The 25,256-nt window shown below is 38.5% G+C and overlaps 1 protein-coding gene across 3 annotated transcripts in view; it reads left to right on the forward strand.

The window, feature by feature from the left end:
• The window catches only part of MPP7 (MAGUK p55 scaffold protein 7), a 283,281-nt gene that overhangs the window by 219,253 nt on the left and 38,772 nt on the right, over positions 1 to 25,256 (forward strand). For all 3 annotated transcript variants that reach the window (XM_057304655.1, XM_057304654.1, XM_044378520.3), the window contains one exon: positions 16,476 to 16,646. In XM_057304655.1, coding sequence (XP_057160638.1) covers positions 16,476 to 16,646 — 171 coding nt within the window. The remainder of the gene's footprint in view (positions 1 to 16,475; positions 16,647 to 25,256) is intronic.

Raw genomic sequence — 25,256 nt, forward strand, 5'->3', positions numbered from 1 at the left:
AACTTCTGCTCCTTGAGAAAAATGTCCTTTCCTGTGGCAAAGGGGAAACACACGGTCACTGTGTTTTAAGGGATGTGTGTCATGACATTATTTCATTCTGGCCTAAATGTTTATTCTGACACATGTAGCAAGAAACTGCCGTAGGTTCACACAGCTCGAAGCTCATTTAGCTAGGGGTTAAGAGAGTTAAGGGAGTCTAGCACGGTGCCTGAGAAGAGAAACGTATAACAAAAAGACTTTTTATTAAAAAAGAATATGAAAGAATAGGATTCATAAACTAAGTGTGTTTCTGGTAACTTTCTTCTTTTAAAGAAACACTTCAAACTAATGACTACAGAAATGAAACTTTGTCTTTTACAGGATAAACCGGTTTGATCATACTCTCTTGTTATTTTATGTATAATTTGAATTATATGATTATTTTTATACTATTATTACTTTGTTACAAATACTTTGAACAAATCGGATGTTATGTGGAATTCTCTTTTTCCTCAAAAAGCCAAATCCTCAGGGGCGCCTGGGTGGCTCAGTCGTTAAGCGTCTGTCTTCGGCTCAGGGCGTGATCCCGGCGTTATGGGATCGAGCCCCACATCAGGCTCCTCCGCTATGAGCCTGCTTCTTCCTCTCCCACTCCCCCTGCTTGTGTTCCCTCTCTCGCTGGCTCTCTCTCTCTTTCTCTCACATAAACAAATAAAATCTTAAAAAAAAAAAAAAAAGCCAAATCCTCAAAATGCTTCTGGATCTTGTGGATTTTTTTTTTTTTAATGTTCAGTTAGCCAACATAGCCATCATTAATTTTTGATGTAGCGTTCAATGATTCATTAGTTGCATATAACACCCAGTGGATTTTTATTTTTTCTTTCTTTTTAGTTTTTATTTACATTCCAGCTAGTTAACATACAATGTAATAGGAGTTTCAGGTGTACAATATAGAGATTCAGCACTTCCATACATCACCTGGTGCTTGTCACAGCAAGTGCCCTCCTTAATCTGCATCACCTGTTTCACCCGTTTCCACCCTCCCCCACCTCCCCTCTGGTAACTATCAGCTTGTTCCCTATAGTTAAGAGTGGATTTTTAAAAGAGGTCCCATAAGTAATATGCTAACATAGATGACAAACTGTTGTATGGTGGAAGTGTTATTTGGTAAACACCTTAAAATATACTGTGAGTGTAATGCTGTGGCTTTTTCTTGGTTTTTCCCTCCTCCCCCCCCCCCCCAAGTAGTTATATCTTTGCCTTTTTTTCTATCAAGTTCTTTGTCTGTCTCTTGTAGTTTGATGAGCTCTTTCTGTGCCACGAATATTAGCCCTCTCTCTGTTGGGCACGTTTTTTCTGATTTTTGGCAGGACTTTATGTTTTTCTGTTCCAGGATTCACAGCATATAGATATTTCCGTATTTACATTGCCAAGTCTGTGAATTGTTTCCTTTGTCTTCTGAGTTTTCTTTTGTATTCCCCACACTAAAATTTTTAAAAATAATTTTAATTTTTTTAAAGATTTTATTTATTTATTTGAGAGAGAGCAAAAGTGAGATCACAGACGGAAAGGGAGAAGCAGGCTCCCCACTGAGCAGGGAGCCCGATGTGGGGCTCAATCCCAGCACCCTGGGATCATGAGCTGAGCTGAAGGCAGATGCCTAACCACTCACTGAGCCACCCAGGCACCCCTAATATTTTTGTTCTTGTTGTTAAAATAACATATGCATTAGGTTAAGCCTACGAAATTATTTCTTAGTCCTGTTTTGTAGGTCAGAAAACAACAGAATGTCAGCAGTTTCTTATGGCTTTATTTAATAAATTGTTTGAAAAGTCAAATGGTATTTGCAAGTCTTACAACCCCAAACAGGAGTACCTTTCTCTTTTCCTTTCTAGTCCCGCCTTTTTCCTCAAGAGACAACTACTTTAGCTCTGGTTAGCTGTTTCTTCTGGTATGTACGGGATATAACTGTCTTATAATAATATTTATGCATTTTTTTCTAATATTTACTGAATGCCTAGTATGTTCTGGACTGCTCTATACACTGGAATTTCAACAAAGATCAAAACAAGTACCCTTTCGTAGAGCTTCCGTATTGGGGGTAGGCTTGGGACCAATAGCAAAATAAATTATGTAAGATCTTAGGTGGTAATAAGTGCTATGAAGTAAAGTAAAACAGGAATGGGGTGATGGAGGAGCTGGGGAAATGCGACATCAATTTTCTATAAGGTGTTTAAGGAAGGCCTCTTTGAAATGCTTGTGTTTGAGCAAAAACCTGAAAAGGAGCCTCATGGGGAATGAGAATTCCAAGGAATGGGACAAGCATGTGCAAAGACCCTGAGACAGGACCCTGATGCCTCCAAGGATCAGTAAGGAGACCAGGGTGAACAAGGGAGGAATAGATAGGACTCGAGATCGGCGGCATAACAGAATGGTTGTGGAGAGGAAGGGGATGGAGGGGGCTTCTTCAGCTCTTATATGTGTGAGATTTGAAATCATTGAAGGGTTCTGAGCAGAGCAACGACATGACCTGACATAGTTTTAAGGAGCACTCAGCTGGTCTGTTGAGAAAGGACTGTAAGGGAGCAAGGGCAGAAGCAAGGAGCTATGTGGGAAGCCAGGCAAGAAATGATTGTGGCTTGATACAAAATATTCTCAGTGGAGGTACTAATAAGACGTGAGATTCCGAACACATTGTAAAGGTAAGACTGACAAGATTTTGAGACAAGTAGGAGAAGCAAGGATGAGAGCACCATTTTTGGACTTAGTAACTACAAGGATGGAATCCCCATTTCCTGAGATGGGAGAGCCCATGGAGTAGAAGTTTGGGGTGGGGAAAGATCAGGGATGTACTGAGTTTATGAAATGCATATAGAGGTGTTAAATGGGCAACTGGGTAGGCAGCTTTGAGTTCAGGCTATTGATTTAGAAGTTGTCAAAGTTAGATCAAATTTAAAGTTACGAAGCTGGATGAGATCACCAGGGAGTGGGTGTGGATTTGGGCAAGAAAAGAACCCAGAGTGAAGTAGAAGGAAATCCAGGGGTGTGATTCTTCTAGGAGCCAATAAAAGTAAAGTTTTAGGAAGGGAAAGAGTGATCAAATAAGATGAGGAAAGAGAGCTGACCTTTGATTTAGCAGGGTGGAAGTTACCAGCAACTTGATGAACAGTTGGTAGCTTGGTTGGGTTGAAAAGCATTTGACAAAATGCAACAGCCTTTGGTGATAAAAACTTAAGAATAGAAAGGAATTTCCTCAACCTGGTAAAGGGCATCTACTAAAACCCAGCAGCTAACAGTGTACTTAATAGTGAAAGACTGAGAACTTTCTCCTTAAAATGAGAAACCAACGAGCATGTGCATTCTTGTCACTTAGTTTACCATAGTAGTGGAGGCGCAAGCCAGAGCAATCGGTGAGGGAAAGAAATAGAAGTCTCCAGATTGGAAAGGAAGTAGCGAAACCATCTCTATTTGAAGATTACTTTATCTTGTATACAGATCCTTTTTCTCCATCAGTTGAGATGACCATGTGGCTTTTTTCCTTACTCTGCTAATGTGGCATGTGGCATTGATCTTTCTATGTTGACCCAACCTTGTGATTCCTAAGGTAACCTTAATCCCACTTGCTCATGGTGTATAATCCTTTATATTATGTTGCTGAATTTGGGTTGCTAGTATTTGGAGGAATAGGGATATTGGTCTTTAGATTTTCTTTTCCTAGTGATATCTTTGCCTGATTTTGGCATCGGAATAAGACTGGCCTCATATGATGGGGTGGGAAGTGTTCCCTACTCTTTTTTGAAAGCTTTTGTAAACTTCGTTTGATTGTGTTAATTGTTCTCTAAACATTTGCTAGAATTCACCAGTGAAGCCATCTTGTCCTAGGCTTTTCTTTGTAGGAAGTTTTTTGACTAACTCAGTCTCTCGGTTTATTAAAAGTTTGTCCAGATTGTCAGTTTCAGTAGTAAATCTCTAGTAATTTGTCTGTTTCATTTAGATTATCCAATTTGCTGGCATCTAGCTGTTCATAGTAGTCTCTTAAAATCTTTTTATTTCTTCTTGGTAACTGTGTCCCCTCTTTCATTCCTAAATTTAATAATTTGGGTCTTCTCTTTATTATTGGTCCATGTATGCTAAAGGGTTGTCAGTTTTGTTGATCTTTTCAGAGAATAAAAAATTGGTTTTTATTGATTTTCTCTATTCTAAGAGATGTTAAAATGTTAGTTTATTTCTACACTAACTAGGAAATGCTAATTTATTCTAAGATTTTAACATTTCCCTCTAATCCTCTGCATTACTCAGGCAGCTGTGTGTACACACACACACACACACACACACACACACACACACACCATGGAGTGTTAGTAGTTGGTTCACATGATTGTGGAGCCTTGGTAAGTCAAAATGTGCCAGAGAGCCCAGCAGGCTGGAGACCCAGGGGAGTTGTAGTTTAGAGTTCAAAAGCCATCACCTGGCAGAATCTCTTCTTTTTCAGGGGAGATTAATTTTTTTTCCCCAACAGATTAGATAAGGCCCACCCACATTCTAGAGGGTAATCTGCTTTATTCAATGTTCACTGATGTAAAGGTTAATCTCATCCAAAAAAACACCTTCACAGAAACATCCAGAATAACGTTTTTTTTTTTTTTTTTTGAGTTTATTTTATTTGACAGAGATAGAGACAGCCAGCGAGAGAGGGAACACAAGCAGGGGGAGTGGGAGAGGAAGAAGCAGGCTCACAGCGGAGGAGCCTGATGTGGGGCTTGATCCCAGAACGCCGGGATCACGCCCTGAGCCGAAGGCAGACGCCTAACGACTGCGCCACCCAGGCGCCCCCAGAATAACGTTTGACCAAATATCTGAGCAGTATGGCCCAGTCAAGCTGACACATAAAATTAACAGTCACATTCTCCTACTCTAAGTATGTCTGTGGTAATCATCGCACTGAAGAAATAGTTACTCTTGGGCGATTTGATACTGTCTTTCACATCAATTACTTCTTTTATTAAAAGAAGTCATTTAAACAGTGCACATCAACAAAAATGGCTTTGCAGTATTTTAGTCCTTTAACTGCATATCATACAAATGACCATAGTGTCCTAGTGTACGTCAAATCCCAATAGATACCGCTGTTGTCACCCATGCATTGTAGTGCCACTGACTTTAAAGAATATCCACGTACACAGGATGGGTCTCTATCCATCCTCGGCACACTGCACCTTTATCCAGTTCTAGGAAAGCTCTGGAAAATAGTCAAGGGAGTTTCCAGAAATTTAGCCTTCTCATGAAGACTTCTCCAAGGACTGTTAAGAAGAATTTCTGAGACTCTGGCTGATTTAGAACCTTACTCTTGCCCTCATTGACCTTCATATTCTCTATCCCCTGAGCCCACAGAAGGAGAGGAAAAACGGAAGTGATCTGCCCTGCAGGCACAGTACCCTTGAACCAAAAAATGGGGCTGCCCAGGGTCCACTAGTAGATTCACGACCGCTGTTGATCTAAATCAGATCAGTAGCTCAGTAAATATATTTGGTGATTTTCACTTTCTCTGATGTGCGTAAAATCAAGCACGAAACAGGATATACAAGTAGCCCTTAACCTTATGACCCTTAGATTGTTGACAACCCATGTCAAAATGATTTGACTCTTTCAAAAGAAGTAACATTATAATACTCCAAGAATTGATTATCTATTTGTGTAAGAATTTTATCATAAAATCATATTTAATCAACCATCACTGATACAAATGTACACTGTGTGGTATGATTTTTATTTTTAAAGATTTTTTATGTATTTATTTGAGTGGCAGACAGAGGGAGAGGGAGAAGCAGGCTCCCCTCAGAGCAGGGGGAGCCCGATGTGGGACTCCATCTGAACCGTGCCACCCAAGGGCCCTGTGTGGTATGATTCTTACTGACGTGTAGCAGGCTGCGTGTCTTAGGGGTCTGTTCATCAATAAAAGAAATTGGGCTATTATTACTGGAAGGAAGGAAAAAGCTCACTGAGTAGGCAATGTAAGTTGTGTTACTTACATACAATTTTATGACAATGATATGAAGATAAATTGATAGTATGCTGTAAATATGAAGTGCAAAAACTGGACCTTTTAAAGTTGAATCCCTGTTAAATCAAGGGCTGCCTATACATAAAGATTGTCAAACCATTTATATTTATATAAATATATAAATTAGTAGGAGGAATTCGTTTCCTCCTAGGAGCTCTTGAAAATCTCATTTAGCGTTGGTGGCTTGCGTGGGAGTTGGTGGCTTGCGTGCGCGTGCGTATGTGCGTGCGTGTGTGCGTGCGTGTGTGCGCGTGTGTGCGCGCGCCGGTGTGGCTTCCGTATAGCAGTTGTTTCTCAATAGTGCAATAGCCGGCTTTGAAGATTTTCTCCTTTTTCCTCATGCAGTACAAAATAGTTTTTATGAAGAATTCGTTTTCTTTTTACATTGGTAAGAATTAGAAAATGTTTTTCCTCTGGCTAACTCATTATCGAAGTCTTGTTATAATCAATTAACAAAGCGCTGCTTATCAGGCATCTGTCTTCAAGCCTAATGTCTTGCAAATTGCTTCCTGAAAACTCATCAATTTCTCTACTTCTGCCCTTGCTGGAGGACTTCGTGCATTCTTTTAAAACAAGATCAGTTTTGGGACTTATGTAAGTTAAGACTGTTCTTTCTATTTAACTGAAGTGTTTACCGTAAAATTCAATATAAACAAAACTGTCCGTTTGCTGTTCTTTCGAATGTTATTATTTCCCAGTCTCTACTTCTGTGTGTGTTTTTTCCTAATCCTTTTTCTTCTTTCTGTGGGTAAGCCCCAGTGATTCACAACAAGTTACACTGCCTATTTATAAATCTAGTAAAAATTCCCATTTGCTCTGTTATTGAGTCATTTTATTAAAGAGTGTTCTGTAGGCAAGTACAGCTATGTCAAAATATACTGCCTTAATATTCTTCCAAAAAGTAAAATTTATATGAAGAGAACATTTAGAAGCATTCTTTTAAAAATGGTACAGGTTCTTTCTTGAACAAGAACTCTGCATAATCTCAACATGTCTGGAATACTACTTGGAAATATTTTCTCTGACAGAAAGAAACCATTCCTGCTTGGAGAATTTTTGGTTGCATAGACTCAACTTAAAAAAATATATTAAAATTTTAAAATCCAATTTTCCCCTCTTTTCAGAACTATATTTTTATATTTAATTTTATGTGTGCATACTGTATTTTCTCATAATTTTGAAAGTGTAAGTAAAAACTCATTTCTTTCTTAGCTGACTGGCAGAAAATTAAATTCTCATATGGTTTCTCCTTTTTTATGGTAATCCTGTGGTGTGCTTTAAAAAGAAATTGTCAGTGGTATCAGGAAAACTTTTTAAGACCTAAGTAGTTTTTTTCTTGGAAATTGCAAATTGATATCTTATATTAGCTGCCATGATTTCACTAGGCACTTTTGAGTTTCTATTTTTATTCTTAGCTTGAGATGAGCTGAATGATTAAAGGGTATTTATGGCATTTGAACATTTCTTTAAGGGTTTTTTTGAGAGCAACTTGAAAGCTGTAACATTCCAGAGATTAATTTTGTATTTGTTTGTTCAAAAGCCTTGTTCCACTTTATACACAAAATTAGCCTATGTAAAGTTGGTTAATGTAATCCACGGTACTGTTCCTGTGTCTGTGATGATTTTTTTTCCCGTGACAGTGTTTTATAAGATGAATACAAGAAGCTGCCTGACCCAGCTTCTTCAGATCTCCGTAACTTTTATAGTTTTAGTGTTGGCATTTCTTTTCAATGTAAACCTTCTCCCAAGATTTTTATCTGCTTACTTGTTTGGTCGTAATTATCCTCAGTTGTCTTTGGGACAGCTTTATGATTGGTGTACCATGGAAGCATCATTTCAATACATAATTTTGTCTTAGGACCATGTTTACATAGTTTTGACATGGCAGTTGTGACCTACCTAGATCATTACAGCAACTTTGGCATTCTATTAAAAATGTTTATTTTAATGGAAATTTTCAATGTTTTGTTGGCAGGAGTCTAACACTGTATAATAATTTCCAGCTGCTTAGTTTTTATTAATGTCTACATGAGTTTCTTAATCTTCTCAAAAAGTTCGTTTACATTAAAATGTTTTCTTCCTTGTAACTAAGGTACCTGTTGGACCATTAATACTAGCTTCGTCAAATTAATCCAGCGTTTTAAGATGCAAAAAATGATTTTCGCACAATGTGTGGTAGTTCTCCCGAGTTAAAAAAAAAAAAAAGGAAAATAGAAAAAAGAAAGAAAGAAAATCCACATTTTCATGTATTTGGGAGAACAGAGGATTGAAATGTTTATTTTTATCTCCTTTTAAGAAAGTAAACGGTTTTCTTGATTGTGTTGGTATCAAATAAATGTATTTTTTTAAAATTAGGAACTTTAGAGTGGACCCTTTCATAAATCTCTAATTTTTGAGGTGCCTACAATCAATATTGCTATTTTATGATTCAAACAATTTCACTGAGATGCTTCTTTTCCCATTCTACAAACATCTGTCAAATTAAACATTAAAAGCTCATTATTATTAAAAGCATTGAGAATACATAGTATCTGATGTTTTTAGACCAAATTGGTTACATAAAAGAAACGTAACCGAAGATTGAAACTTTCCCACTTGAAAATCGTGGGTGGTAACATAGTCGTATTTATGTTCCTTGAATTAACAGGCAGATGTCCCTTCACTTGTTCACATGTGTGATTTCTGGGGCTGTGTTAGTGCTCGTGATGAGTAGCCTTGACTTTGTTGGAGGGCCTTTTGTGTTAATGGACATGTTTGGTCATAAAATGATCATGTATTTTTTTTATAAAATGCCATCTTAAATGTCTTCAAGTTTTATGAAAAAGACTACTAAAATGATAAATATTTACATTGTTAATTCACACTAACATTACTTATTTATGGGAGCCGATGAATCTAATAACAATTTATGATTTTTAAAAAAGATTCTAATATTTTATTGGCTGTTTCTAACTCTTGTGAATATAAAAATGTGGTCTGTTACCATAATCATTTCAAAATCTAGAAGATTAGACCCTGCCTCTAAGACACAGTCAGATGTATTTTGTATTATATGTTGGTATGACACACAAATACATCTGTCAGTAGTGGATTTCATTTGTTTGGTGGTTCATATATTATGAACTCTGTTTTCTGGGCCTTTTTTTTTTTTTCCAAATTTTAAAATTATGTAACATTACGGAAAGTTTGAAAAATAGAACAATAACAATGGTCCACATACATCCCTCTCTCCCTAACACAGCCATTGTCCGTTCTCATGCATTTTCTTCCACAGTTTTGTATCCAGACCAACTTTTAGATTTGTAAAAAAGTAAAACTCATAAGTATGACCATTGTATTCTGTCCAGTTTTTTCCCATTTATTATTATATCAAATGTATTTTATGGTGCGGTGCAGTGTTAGAATTATAATTTTAACCGCTTCAACCTCATTTCTTTGAGAAAGTGTTGCATTATTAATCATTCCAATACTTATGTATATGTTGGATACTTCAGGTTTTTTTTTTTTTACTGTTAAAAATACCAGTAACATTTGGAATTATAGGATTGATAGGTATAATACTTATCTACAGTATGAAGCTTATTTTAATAACAAATGACTCTTAATTTTATACTCTTTGGATGAATGGTGTTATATAAATAAAATGTAGTCAGGTAGCTTTGTAAATGACCAAGTCACAGCTTCCTGAGTTTAATTTTTTTTTTTAACTTAATAGACATGTCAGTGTCAAATTAGAGAACTTGCTAAAAATCTTAGTTTCTAGTCACGAGCCTGTGTTGTGAAACCCCTTAAATTATAAGTATTTGGGAATATTTCTGTGTCCCCTAGTTGATTGGGAGCTTTTGGAGGGCAGAGACACCATTGTATATATTTTTATATTTTACACACCATCTGGAATACAAAGGAGTATCAAAAATGTATTTAATTACATCTGAAAAAAATGTCTCCAACAGAAAAGAGCTTATAATTTTTAAACCCTAAAATAAACTGCTGGTCCTTCATTTTTTCCCCATTTACTTATTGCATAAAGTAACAGAAGGCTTATCCCATTTTCTGTTGTACATGTATGTATGTGGAGTCACATTTCAAACTTGCTTCTTTCTTTCATCGTGTAATATTTGAACCACAGCCGTGGTAATCCTTTTTGTTTTGTTTTGTTTCAGGTTTTTATTTAAATTCCAGTTAACATATAGTGCAATATTAGTTCCAGGAGTAGAATTTAGTGATTCGTCACTTACATGTAACACCTGGTGCTCATCACAAGTGCCCTCCTTAATAACTAACCCCCATCTAGCCCATCCCCCACCCACTTCCTCCGTCAACCCTCAGTTTGTTCTCTATGGTTAAGAGTCTGTTTTATGGTTTGCCTCTCCCCCCCCCCGCCATGTTCATCTGTTTTGTTTCTTAAATTCCACATATGAGTGAAATCATATGGTATTTGTCTTTCTCTGACTGACTGATTTCACTTAAAGAAGAGCCACTTAAACCCATGGAGTATTCTGCCTACCTCATTGGATTGCTGTGAGAAGTAAATGAATTAATCCACATAAAGGCTTTAAGGGGTGTCTTATCTAGTAAGTTCTCAATACATATCAACTACCACCATCATGGCTTCTGTTGTTTTGGTATTGATATCATCAATAAGAGAATTCTATAAACTCAGGCCAAGAATCACCTTTTTGAGTTTTGTTTTTCTTTTTTTTTTCTTTTTTTTGGTCATGACATAATAATAAGCCATCTGGTACTTTAGTACAAAGTATGTATCAACATAAAGGAGTGAAAGGATTGTTCAGTAAGTATTTTTGGGACCATTGGTTAATTAGAAAAATATAAAGTTACAGCCTCACCTTACAAGGTTGATCTCATGATTACAGCTGAGTAATTCCAGATGGGATAAAAAAAAAAATTAAGTGTAAAGCCATGCAACCCATTTTTTTTTAACTTAAGAAACTGTAGGTGAATATTTATCAGACCCAAGGATAGGAAAGTCCTAAAAACAGTGGAAGAAATCACAAAAGAAATAAATTCAGAGACTCAACTACATAAATATTTTAAATTCCTTCAGAATGGAAAATTGAAAATCTTTAAAAGTGTTTGCAGTAAGTTAGGGCCAAGGGCTGTAACCTTAAAAGATACATGTATGTGTATATATTTATGAAGACCCTAATCAGAAAGTGATCAAGATGTATTAACCAACAATTTACAACGGAAATAAACGCAAATGGGTAATAAACTTGAAAAAAAAGGTCAACTCCTCTAACAGTGAAGATGAAATGACATACAGTTTTTTTCACTTGTCAAATCACTGCAGATTTCAAAGCAATTGGAAGTCTCTTTATGAGAGACTGGTGTAGTATATGGGTGACCGTACTTTCTGCTGGTGGAAATGTGTGCTGGCATTCGCTGATCTGAGAAGCATTTGGACAAGATCTGTCCAGCTTCTGGCAATTTTTCCTAATGAAAGAATCCATGAGATGGAATAAAGGGAATGTTCAGGGATGTTTATTGCAATCTTCTTGAAATAAGGAGCAAAAACCAAGCAACTTAAGTGTTTCCTTTTATAGTAAAAAATACTTTAAACAAAGCTATGTGATTATATGCTAAGTTAATAAGTGATCATAACTGATTTCTACTGGAAAATATAAGAAGTGTCTTCTTGTGATCAGTGGGCCGACCTGCAGCTGCAGTCTTACTGTAGATTCACTTTCCTGTTGTAAGAAAGTAAACGTGTCGTTCCTTTAAAACACACAAATCTCTAACAGCTGTGGGTAAGCTCGCTGGAAAAAGCCTGTCCATAAAAATGTTGAGCCAATTATAAATTACAAAAATGTGAAATATAAGGAAAAATATATTTTGTGTAAAACTGTTCCCTTACTCCAAATTCCTCGTTACCGTTCCTTTTCCCTTCCTTTTTTAAAGCCAGCTCTTGCTGAGACTTGTGCATGGAAAATGAACGGGGACTCAGTAGGTTCTAGGTTATTTATTCCCATTTACCTGAACGATCCCTTTGCTGACTCTCAGTGTAGGTATGCATTTTTAAATCTTCCTTTTAGTAAGAGAACCACATAAAAACTGAAGGGAAGAAGTTGCCTCTTCCAGACAGAGTTAAGTCTCCTTTAAGCTTAGACTTACTGAAGTGTGTGCTGGCACATAGCTCATTATGTGTTTGAAAATGAGAGCCTTGAATGGCGCGCTAAACGAGCTATCACCCTTGACTTCTCTGCGAAGGGTAGATTCTAGGAAAACAGCCTTTATTTTATTTTATTTATTTATTTTTTCCTGGTTTGAGAAACCATCACAAGCAAGTACTCTGAATTTTGTGCCTTTTGTCATATCCTCTGTTCTGGCTGTTTCATTGGTTCCTCTGGGTTGGGAATTTTTGTTTTGTTTTGTTTTATCCTGTGTGTTCATGTGTATGGAGTGCTACAAATATGGAAAGTAAACAGGTATCTGTGGATTAGGAGAGTACATGATCCTGATAGGAAGACAAGAGGGAAGGAGGCTCTTTAAATTTAAATATTGTACCACAAGTAGCATATATCCTTAGAAAGAGTATCTAGGGGAAAAAAGTGAAAGGATAATGCATACTAAATTTTTCTATTGTGTTTTGTTAAAATGCTTTACTGCTTTAATAGGTACTTTTAATATTTAACATATTTAAATCTGGCTGTGATTTTAATATTCTTTATATTTAAATATTGTTCTTTTATAACGGCCATTTAAACACTTATTAATAAGCCCCTTATGTTTCCCATTCTTGCTAGACTGTGTGCTGTGGGAGTACAGGGAGGTATCTATTCCTGCCTTCCAAGTCCTTTCAGTTACTTGGAGACATAATCAAGTACTAATCTATAGCTAATATATGTAGGTATTTACCTTATGCCCCGTACTGGGCCAAATGCTTTGTGTGAATTCTTTGTTTAATCCTTAACAACCCCATAAGGTAGATACTCTTATCCTCATTGTAAAGTTGAGAAATGAGCTTTGGAGAAGTTTTTAAAAAGTTGGCGGATCATTCAGCTGGTAAGTGTCAGAATCTAGGTGCTGACCCAGACCTGGCCACCTCTGGTCCTCAAATTTTTTTTTTTTTTTAAGATTTTATTCATTTAATTTAGAGAGCATATGAGCGGGAGGAAGAGCAGAGGGAGGGGGAAAGAATCTCAAGCAGACTCCGTGCTGAGCGCAGAGCCCGATGCAGGGCCAGATCCCTGAGATCAGACCTGAGCCACAGCCCAGAGTCAGATGCTTAACCAGCTGAGCCACCCAGGCGCCCCTGGGCCTCGATGTTTAACACTCAGTACTCCTGCTCTAAGAGACGTGGTGTGGTGACCTGCCATTTTCCCTTCGCTCTGTGAGCATGTTGGGTCAGGACACTTAAGCTTCACGTGTGGGAATTCCAGTTGCTCAGTCATTGCCACCTGGAAATCTGATGTGAATGAGATCAGGACTGGATCACGGTGCGGTACCATCTGTGTGGCGGGGGGGCGAGGATGTCGCGGGCCAGGATGATCTCCAGAGTTCCTTCAGCTCCGTGCCTTTGTGGATGTCGTGTTCTGTCATTAGGCCTTAGAATTTCTTACAATTTTCTCTTGTGAAAATACCAAATGTGCCCTGCTTTCTTTGTTGAAATTTACAGTAAGAAAATGCAACAGGGGTGAAGTAGGGTTTTGTTACTGCCTTTTTAAATTACTTGAATTTATAAAACTTTTATCAAGCACCTATTTTGTACCAAGCACTGGACAACAAATAACACCAAACCGTCCTGTGGACCATGGGCCCCGTCTTTGATGTCCAGACAGCCTCACATTAGAAATCTGATTACCTTCACTCTTTTCCCTACTATCTCTTTATTGTTTGTTAATGAAAGCAAAAACTTCAATTAATCATAAAAACTCTCAATTAGGTACACTTGCACTGAAATTCAGGATTTAGCTGGGATTCATGGCTCAGAAACTTTTCAAGCTTTTACTTTTGGACGTCATTTGCTGTGGATGAAACATTTCTGTCCTAGTTAGATTCATTCCTGGGCCATACGTTTGTAGTGACATGAGGAAGACCCTCCCTTTGTGCGAGGAATAACCGTGAAGAAATTTCCATTTCTACCTGCTTAGCCTATAATTGCCTTCCATGAGACAGGGCCATGGGAACCCGAAATTTGAACACTCTGAAATACCAGCACTGAAGAGTTAGAATAGCTGATGGGTATTTTTTGGGCTCAACCGGAAGCCATCTTATGCTGAATTCCAGAACGAGCCAGCCATCACAGGTGACAGAGCTGGGGTGGGGTCGGGATGGCATCCCTAATTTCTGCAGATTGGTGAGAGAGAGTTGTCTGAGAAGCACGGCGCCCAAGCACTGGGAGTGGTTGTAAGGATCCCCCCGCTTCTGGTGTGGCGTTGCGAGGACTCCCATGTAAGGGAACCCTTTTCCTGCGTTCTCATGAGTCTTTCCCTATATCCTAAAAAGTACAAGAGAAATAATAATAAACAGCTTCCCTGTGACCTATTATAAAGAAATTTGAACTCTGCTTGCCTGGTTTTAGAATTGATACTACTTCTTCATCCTAAGGCCAGGCTGGCACATTCCCCGTTTGCTTCCTTTGAATCTCGTCCTTTGAGAGATACCGTGTTTTATTTCTTGCCCTGTTTACCTTTTCCTCTTTGCCTTCTGCCTTCGATAAGAGAGTTTAGAGTGATGAACTGTCGTCTCAAATCCTTTGTAAATCTTTTCCCTCAAATAATCTGAGTACCTGCTCAAAAGCAGACTGACTAGCGGTGGGCCACGGAGCTCTATTATCAGATGGACCTTTTATCACCCCCTTCTTCGTATCTTGTCTGATTTTTATTAAACTGTGAATCCATAAGGTAAGTGCTGTAACTCCATGGTTACTGCTAATTGTTTTTAATATTGGCCTTTGTTTTGAATTCTGTTAATTTCTTAAAGGCAGTAGTAGTAGTCTTTTTCATTATGGCCCCTAAAATTCACACAGATCAGTTTTAATATTCTTGTATCTTATTATAAAATAGCCCTATTTACATTTTTTTTTACCATTACCACAGTTGATAAACGTTGTTTTCCAAAAGAAAAAAAAATATTCTTTTCCAAGAGAATACATTTTTTATATACGTAAAAATGTACTTGCGTTTTGCTTTGTACTGGAGCTGATACGAATATATATGTTTCAATAAGCAGAACTGTTTTCCTCAAAGTCTGGATTTTGAGGGTTGGTTAGGTCGAGAACTGATTGCACATCTTACCGAATTCGTACCATGTGTATGGATGAAATCATACTGTGTGTGATGAACATCACTATTCTGGAAAGGAAATAAATCCCAAATGAGGCAACAACATTAAGAGCAAGCAGAATGAAATGGGGGTTGACTAGGAACAAGAACTTTGCCTCACCTTTTTATTTATTTATTTTTTTAAAGAGTTTATTTATTTATTCGACAGAGACAGCCAGCAAGAGAGGGAACACAAGCAGGGGAGTGGGAGAGGAAGAAGCAGGCTCCCAGCGGAGGAGCCTGATGCGGGGCTCGATCCCATAACGCCGGGATCAGGCCCTGAGCCGAAGGCAGACGCTCAACGACTGCGCCACCCAGGCGCCCCTGTGTCAGCTTCTCACACCCATGTGTTAAATGGTAGCCGTGAGCTGAAGAGGGCTCTTTAAGCATTCAAATTTATTGAAGTACTTTTACAGTTATTTTAGGAAAAGATCATGTGATCTTGTGATAAGAGTACACAATTGAGACTATGGGCCTTGTTTCCAAATTTCAGTAGGCTTCAAATTAGAATACCATGGACTTTTCCATAGGAGAAAAAGCACCAGGACTCGATAATTTACCCCCAGTGCTGGAGTCTCCTGTAAGTCAAAGAACTTGCTCTTCATGGCAGGCGGGTCTGGTGGCCTGATCCGTGTTTGGCGTGTTTGACACTGAGCTCTCCCTAACTTAGTTTCCTTTTTATTTAACAATAGATGCTTGTCTGTGCCACAGGTATGTTGTTAGGTTGTGCTTGTAATACAATATAAAATATTCTAGTGTTTATGAATGAGGAAATTCAGCATTTGTATTTTAAATGTTTTTATAGCGCTTCTGACTTTTTCTTATCAACTGTGTTCAGTCAGTCCATGATAAATTATGATTTCCAACTTATTTTGCCTTATTACGCAGTTATTTTACTTGTTGATTTCTGAGAATTCTTCATGGTTTGGAACCAAATAGAATGTTATAACTACAAAAATAAATGTTTGAGGATTTTCTTACAAATGGTTGTTTTAATGAAATTGTGTAGTATCTATGTGTTTTCTCTTGCTATATGTACTTGTGAGAATTTTCTAGTTCATAAAATCCGATCCAACTTTGAAGTTTTTTTGTTTTTTTTGGGGGGTCTCTTTCTTTAGTTCTTATTACTAAAAAATATATATTTTTTGCAGCTGGTTTTAGGAGGAGTTTCCGTCTTAGTAGAAAAGATAAGAAAACAAATAAGTCCATGTATGAATGCAAGAAGAGTGACCAGTACGACACAGCTGATGTGCCCACATATGAGGAAGTGACACCGTATCGGCGGCAAACGAACGAAAAATACAGACTTGTCGTCCTGGTTGGTAAGTGTGTCTTTTGTGTTAATTCTGACAAAACAAGTGAGGTAGGAAGAATTTAACTCCAAAGAGCATGGTGCTTGAAGATTTCAAGCCAAAGAAAGTCTCATTTTTGAATACCTTTGGTGTGGTCTCCACGATGACGTTTTCAGTCTTTTGTATTCATATGACATTCATGAGACTTAAGAGAGATGTGAAGAATGGTATTGACGTTTGAGTGGGACCTCTGAGAGAGGGGGGTAGCAAATACATCGCAATACATTAAGTAAATCAGGGTAACTAAATAATAGAAACAAATATCTTTTAATATAACACCAGTCTCTTTTAACCAGAAAAAAAAAAAATCATTTTGAGGCAGTGGCCATGGTAGAAATTTCTTCTGGCATTTCGGCCTTCAGTGAAAGAAAGTATTTCAGCAGAGTTCTAAGCTATTTACAGCTGGAGAGTCAGTTAATGAAACTGCTTAAAGTAGTTAATAAACACATGTGGTGGTTTCCACAGGCATTGGCTGGTTTGACTCATATTCACGTTCTAGGATTTGTCTTGTCCAGCCTTCACAGACATGCGCAGTCATGACCTCGGTGTTACTCCACCCACCTCATCCTCCTCTCATTTTTTTAAAAGATTTTACTTATTTGAGGGGGGGGGCAGAGGGAGAGGGAGAAGCAGGCTCAGAGCCCAATGCAGGGCTCGATCCTAGGACCCAGGCAACATTACTTGAGCGGAAGGCAGATGCTTAACCCACTGAGCCACCCAGGTGCTCCTTAGCATTTCTTTAAAGATTTGGTGACAAGGAATTAAGTTCCAAGGATTTGGGAGGGAAAAAGGAATAAAGGAGCTTGGTGTGTCTTGTTGATTATTCCTTTATAAACTGAAGGTGACCATTATGGGGATGAGAATAAGTGGAAAAGCTAAAGAATCACCCTTTCTATTGACATGGCGTCCTTTGAAAGGTTACAGCACGTGGATGGTGGTGATGCGTGGGAAATGATGCGGTTTCTCACACCCGATGACACCAGAAGTGGTCCCTAGCATCCAGATGTTCCCATCATTGGCATTATTTAGAAAAACATATACTTCAGAGTTTCCCTTATTAACAGTGTCCCCTTCTTCTAATCTATGCGTATAAAAGCCTTCCCCCACCCCACCTGGAGGAATATTCTCCATCGAAATCTATATTTACTGTAGAGCTTGCAGTGCCCCAGCTTCCAGTCCCTGTAGAATTGGGCTAATGAGAGTATAAGCTTCCCCTGTTCTAAATCCTTTTTTGCCTCATGGGGGCTACTTGGACCTCCTGCTCCTCTTCTCTACCCCATTGTCCCTCCCAGCACCCATCTTAGCAGCATCTCTTCCATCCTATTGCATCTTCTCTTCAGCCAAGGTCTGCTTCGCACCTGAAGAGAGAGACGCACCTTGTGATAAAAAGGCAAAGATAGCATGATTTCCTGTTTCCCTTAAATCTAGATGACTCTCTGTAGCCAGGGAGTTACTGTTTTGACTGTGCTACTTTTGGTTTTCCTGGGGGGATCTAATTGAAAGAGGAAAGTAGAATAAACTTCGCTCTTTTTTTCTTTCCTATAGTTGCTAATCTCGGGGGTGAGGAAGGGAAGATGGATGAAGATAAACTGAGTAGTAATGCAGGGAAGAATAAAAGTAAATCATAGTCACAATTATGAAAAAGAAATATTCACTCTAATCTTCCACAGGAAAAGGCGGTAGGGGAATGCTGACCTCATACAGGTTAGAAATAGCCATGCAGTTCTGTTAAATGATACTATATACAGATGTCCTCATCCCTCCCTACAGTTCTTTAAGGAAATTCCTAGCATCTTTTTTGTGGATGCCTTGAATTTTTTTATGCAGATAATCTTGTTATGTGACCAGAGACAATTTTATTTTTTTGTAGGCACTTTATATTCATATTGTGTTCTCTCCTCACTGTAAGCTCTCCAGTGTGATGATGAACGGGAGTGGTGAGAACATCTTTGCTTTGTTCTCAGTCTTAGGGAGAAAGTACTCAGTCTTTCACCACGAAGTATGATATTAGCTATAGGGTTTTTTTTTATCAGTGCTCTTTACCAGATTAAAATACCCTTTATTATTAGTTTGCTGAGAGTGTTTATCATGAATTGATGTTGAATTTTGTCACATGGATTTTTTTTCTGTATCTTTTGAGATGATTATATGGTTTTTCTTATTTGATCTGTTGAAAGGGTGAATTGCATTGATTAACTTTTTTTTAAAGATTGTACTTATTTATTTGAGATAGGGCTAGAGAGAGAGAGTATGAACTGGGGAGGCAGAGGGAGAGGAAGAAGCAGACTCCCCACTGAGCAGAGAGCCTAGTGCAAGGCTCGATCCCAGGACCCCAGGATCATGACCTGAGCTGAAGGCAGATGCTTAACTGACTGAGCCATCCATGCCGCCCCTGCATCAATTGATTTTTGTGTGTTGAATGAGCTTTGCATATTGTATTAGCCTTTTACACAGTACTAGATTCAATTTGCTGGTCTGTAGTTTTCTTATAATGTTTTTGTCTGCTCTTTGTGTCTAATTATGCCATATTCATAAATGTGTTGGGGAGTGTTTTCTCCTCTTCACTTTTCTGGGAGAGCTTGTGTAGAATTGGTATTATTTTCCTTTAAAATGTTTGGTAGAATTACACAGCAAAACCATGCTGTGGTATCTCTTTGGGGAGGTTTTTAACTACAAACTTAATTTCTTTAAAAAAAGGAAGAAGAGGAGGAGGAGGAGGAAGGGGGTGAGGGAGAGAACATGTGAGAGAGTGCGTCTTTGTATATTTACACACACACACACACACACACACACACGACTGTTCAACTTGTCTTCTTCTTCTTTTTTTTTTAAGATTTTATTTATTTAACAGAGAGAGACAGCCAGTGAGAGAGGGAACACAAGCAGGGGGAGTGGGAGAGGAAGAAGCAGGCTCCCAGCAGAGGAGCCTGATGTGGGGCTCGATCCCATAACGCCGGGATCACGCCCTGAGCCGAAGGCAGACGCTTAACGACTGCGCCACTCAGGTGCCCCTCGACTTGTCTTCTTAAATGAGCTTTGGCAGTTTGTGTCTTTGAAAGAATTTGTCCGTTTCACCTAAGTTGCCAATTGTATAAGCATAAAGTTGTTCATAATATTCCCTTATTATCCTTTAACTCTATGTAAGGTCTGTAGTAATGTCTCCACTTTCATTCTCCTTATTGGTAGTTTGTGTCTTCACTCTTACGTCAGGTACGTATTACTGCATAACAGGTTCTTGGAGTTAGTTCTTGTGTGGAATTATATAAGAGTCAAAGTTTAGGTCTTCATAATCTGTATATTCATAGCTTCAGTTACCACAAACTTCGTGACTTTAAAATAGCACATGTTATTATCTGGAAGTTTCCCAGGTCAGAATTTGGAGAGTTCGGGCATGACTTAGCTGGGTCTTCTGCTTCGGAATCGCTCATCAGGCTGCACTCAAGTCTTAGCCAGAGGTAGGTGTATCAGTTTGAATGCTAGACTGATAAAGGATCTACTTCTGAAACCATGTGATGGCCGACAGAGTTCATAATCCACCCTCAATCCCTTGCAAAGTGGGCTTTTGCAGCATGGTAGCTTGCTTCTTCAGAGCGTATGACCTGAGAAGGCAAAAGAACAGAACATCCCATATTCTGTTGGTTAGAAGCAAATCACAGGTTTTGCTCACAGTCAAGGAGAGGGAATTGCATGCACAAAGGTGTGAAAAACAGGAGGGTAGGGAACATTGCTGGCCTTCGTAGAATCTACCTGCCTGAGTCTTTTTCTAATTTATTGATCTTTTATAATACCACTTGTATATTTAAATTTTTTTTCTATTTTTCTTTTCTCATTTTTATTGATATGTGTTCTTTATTATTTCCTTCCTCTGCTTACTTTGGACTTATTTTCCTTTTTTTCTAGTTTTATAGAGTTAAATCTTAGACTATTGACTAGAAACACTTATTTTAAAATTTTAAGTTTTGTTAGGCATAAATTTAAATTTCCCTCAAAGCACTGCAACCTACAAATTTTTATCTGTTGTATCTTTATACCATGTCTTTCAGATCACAATGTTTTAATTTCCTTAGGGATTTTTTTGATCCACAAGTTGTTCAGGATGTGTTATCCAGATATCTTTCTGTTATTGATTTCTTGTTTAATTTCATTGTGGTCAGACAATATGCTTTGTACAATTTCAATTCTTTTAAATTTATCAGGTTTTTTGGGGGGGCAGAATATGGTCCATGTCATCAGGTGTTCTGTGTGCACTTAAAAAGAATGTGTAGTCCACTGTTGTTGGATGGAGTGTTTGGTGTATGTTATTTAAGTCCAGTTGGTTGATAATGTTATTTAGGTCTTCCATAGTCTTACTAATTTTTTGTCTACGTATTCTGTTAATTGTTGGGAGAGGAGTGTTAAATTCTCTGTATTTGTAGATTTGTCTATTTCTCTTTTCACATCAGTCAGCTTTTATTTAAGATATTTAGAAGCTCTGTTGTTAAATATATATACATTTTAGGAGTATTATGTTTTCTTAATGAATTGACCTTCTAATTATGTAATGTCCTCTTTTATTCCTGGTAATATTCATTGTTCTGAAGTGTGCTTTCTGTGATATATAACATAGCCACTTATGTTTTCTTTTGCTTATTGTTTGCATGGTATATCTTTTCCTGTCCTTTTATTTTAACCCATCTATGTGTTTATTATTACAGTGAGTTTGTTTGTTTGTTTTTTACAGATAGCATAGTCTTGGGTCTTGTAGTTATCCAGTCTGATAATCTACATCTTTAATTGATATGTTTGGACCATTTATATTCAATATAAACTACTGATATGGTTGAATTTAGGTCTGCTGTTTTTATTTTAGGTCTACTATTTGTCTTCTGTTTGTCCCTTTGTATTTTGTTTGTTTCTCTGTTCTTTCCTGCCTTCTTTTTGGTTATCTCTTATTTGATTTTAATATATCTAATGACTTTTTTGTTTTACCTCTGGATGCAATTATTCTCTACCAGTTGGATTATGATGTATCTATTTGTGCTTTGAGTTTAATGTGCCTGGGTTTACTGAACATCTGAAACCTATAAATTTATGACTTTCACTAAATTTTGGAAAATTTTGGCTATTATTTTTTCAAAGATTCCCCCCCCCCCAATTTCTTTCCCCTCTACTTCTGGGACTGCAATAGCACATGTGTTAGACCTTTTAGTATTGTCTCACAGGTTCCTGAGGTTCTGATTATTTTTTTTCTAGTCTTTTTGTTTTTCAAATTTGACAGTTTCTTTTGTTCTGTCTTCAAGATCTCTGACTCTTTCCTTGATCATCACTGTGTTACTATGTTGCCTACTGACCAAATATTATCTTTCAGATATTGTATTTTTTTAATTGGGAAATTACCAATTTTTTTCATAGTTTTTATTTATCAAGTTCAAGTAAGAACCTGATTTTTACATTCATTTCAAGTGTATTTAGTTTTGCCTCATGAAGCTTAGTTAAGATTACTTCTTTATTGTTTTGGATAATTCCAATGTTAGGCTCATCTTGTGATTGGCGTCTGTCGATTGTATTTTTTTTTTTTTTTTTTGAGAATCCATCATCTTTGTGCATTGAATAATTTTGTTCTGGATCCTAGACATTTTGAACATTCTTTTGTATGGCTTTGGATCTTATTATAGTCCCCTGGAAAATGTTAAATTTTTTAGCAGGCTGTCAACCTGATTAGGCTTATTCTGTTTGCCTCAGTTGAGTTTTCAAGTCTTTGCTGCTTTGGGTGTATTTCTTGCATGTGACATTTGTGTTAGCCAGACACTTACACAATGATTTAAACCTTAGTTATGCTGCTTTGGGTTCATCTCACTTATGCACAGCTTAGGGGTGAGCCCACAACTTTTGTGGGATCTTAGCACAGTCCACGGCCAGCTCTGAATGGAGATTCGTCCTCTGGGCAAAGCCTAAGGACAAAGAAAAATAAACAGGGAAACTTCATCCCTTTGGCGGTTACTCTTCCGATCTGACATCCTTCTATACGCTGCCTGCCTTGTTTGCTTTTCACAGTCTTCAGGTTGTCGCTTTCTGTGTGCCGTCCAGAGGTTTTAATTGTGATCAGTGCGGGAGACAGGCTATTGCGTGCTTACCCCACCAGAGTGGAGCTAGAACTCCCCAAAGCTTTAAACTCCTGTCACAGATATGATTTGCCACTCCTCACGGGCGTATCTTAATCAGCCTCCTCAAAATTGAGTGATGCTACCCTCTTCTGTCTCCTACTCAAAGTTTTAAAGGGTTATGAGGACAGAACACCACAGCTCCATCTAGACTACCTTCTGGTAAAATCACGCTCCTAGAAATGAGTCTCACAACACTCCATTGTCAGCCCCGAGTCACGGGTGGTATCAGGTATTTTGGCTGTTGCTTTCTGTAAATGCCAGTTGTTTGGGTCCCCAGTCACTGAACTAAAATCCATCCGGCTGAAACCTTCAGTAAAGAGGTTAATTTAATTGTGTGCGTTTCAGTTGCCCTACATCCCTTTGGCCCGTTGATCTTTGGATTCCTGGCACCTGATTCTGAATTGAATATGGACTCTGTCCCGTGGGCCTTCTGCCTTACTTTCTGACAGACAGACTGCTGCTTGCTCTTCTCACTGTAGTTTTACATTGCCAGCGGGATCCTATAGCCTTTTTTTTTTTTTTTAAAGCCCTGTGGTGTCACTCATACTGCAGTGACTGTTCTTCCTCTGTCTCCTGCTTGGAATTCCTTAAGTTTCTGAGAAGATTTCTCCTCTATCTCCCAACAGGAGGGTTGCCCCCAAGATATGCCTAAACTGGATATGCTAAGTGTTGACCCTACCAGGTGCTACGGCCAGTGAACTTTCCCAGTTCCTTCGCTGTGTGTTTCTCCCCGACTCGTGTTTCCTTACTCTTCGGAGTTTTCCAACCTTAACTAATAATTACTTCAATGACAACCAAATATCCCTTTCTACTACTTAGATTTCTCTACCAGTAAAATCTAACTATAGTGTTTCATTACCCTCTGCTGTTGCTAATTGCTTTCAAACAGCCCCAGCTGAGTTTTTAAATTTTATCTTTTCTCAAGTGAGCCTTATCCTTCCTCGTCCTGTGTAGTAACAGTAACCAAAATGGATTGAGTGCCGGGCTCTGAGTTAAGGGCTGTGCCTGTATTATTTCAGCCAGTCCTCACCATGAGTATGAGGTAAATATTGTTTTATTCCCTCAGAAGAAACTGAAGCACAAGGAGGAGAAGTGAGTTACTTTGCCCAAGCTCGTGCATCTACTGAGTTGTGGAGCTGATTCATACCTAAATACTTCAAGACCAGAACCTTCTGTAACGGAAGCCCACGGGTGCAAGAGCACCTGGCTCCGTGAGTCCCACACAGACCAGATTTGGCCACTTACCACTGACAAAGTCCAGAGGCAGAGAGAGGGTGGTGGGGAAACAAGGAACTTATTTCAGTAAGGCCAACACTGGAAGACAGTGAACTAACATCTCAAAGACTGTCTCCAAAGTGCTGAAAATACTTCTAGGTTTGTATAAGAAAAATTTGGGACACAGCTCAGTTGGTACATGCAGGTGCATGGTACAGGTCAATCATTGTCTTGGGTCAGTCACACGGGGCTTGGCTGGTATCAGGGCAGTCATTATTGCTCGAGGGGTAGTTGGGGTTCCCATCATGGGATGCTTTATCTGAGGGTCTTTTGCCTGAGTTAAAAGATGAGTTTAGAGGCGCCTGGGTGGCTCAGTCAGTTGAGCATCCAACTCTTGATTTTGGCTCAGGTCATAATCTCAGGGTCATGGGATCAAGCCCCACATTGGGCTCCAGGCTCAGCAGGGAATCTGCTTGAGATTCTGTCTCTCTCTGTCTCTCTCTCTTCCCCTTCCCCGACTTGTACATGGGCGTGCTCTATCTCTGTCAAATAAATAAATAGGGCATCTGGGTGGCTCAGTCGGTTGAATGTCTGCCTTTGGCTCAGGTCATGATGCCAGGGTTCTGGGATCGAGTTCCGCATCAGACTCCCTGCTCAGCAGGGAGCCTGCTTCTCCCTCTGCCTCTGCCACTTCCCCTGGCTCATGCTCTCTCTCTCTATCTCAAGTAAGTAAGTAAGTAAATAAAATCTTTAAAAATAAATAAATCAATCTTTTTAAAAATAGGATAGTTTAAAAGATAGGTCAAAAGGGGGACACGGGTTGGTGGTTACATGCAGGTGGGTGGCAGTGAAGGTCAGGTCATCGTCTTGGGCCAGTGCTGTGGGGTCTTGCTGGCTCAGGCGTCCTTATTGCTCGAGGGGGTAGTTTGGGTTCCCCTCACAGGACGCTTTGCCCACGGGGTCCTTTGCCTGAGTTAAGAGAGAAGCTGGAAAGAAGAACTTCATTAGTTAGAAAGTACAGACTGAGGTCGAAGTGCAGGTAGTTGAAATCCTCCTTTACTTCTTTCTTATCTCCCTGTGGATTATTGCTTCCAGTCTGTAAAATCAGGGCTGTGCTGCCACCATTGGCTGGATCTAAATATCCTTCTTTTGTTTTTTTTTCTCTTTGATTTGGGGCCCATCCATTTGGTTTCCTAACAGATACTTCCATATTTTGTGAAAA

This window comes from Ursus arctos, unplaced genomic scaffold (genome assembly GCF_023065955.2).
Source record: "Ursus arctos isolate Adak ecotype North America unplaced genomic scaffold, UrsArc2.0 scaffold_30, whole genome shotgun sequence".
Lineage (NCBI taxonomy): Eukaryota > Metazoa > Chordata > Mammalia > Carnivora > Ursidae > Ursus > Ursus arctos.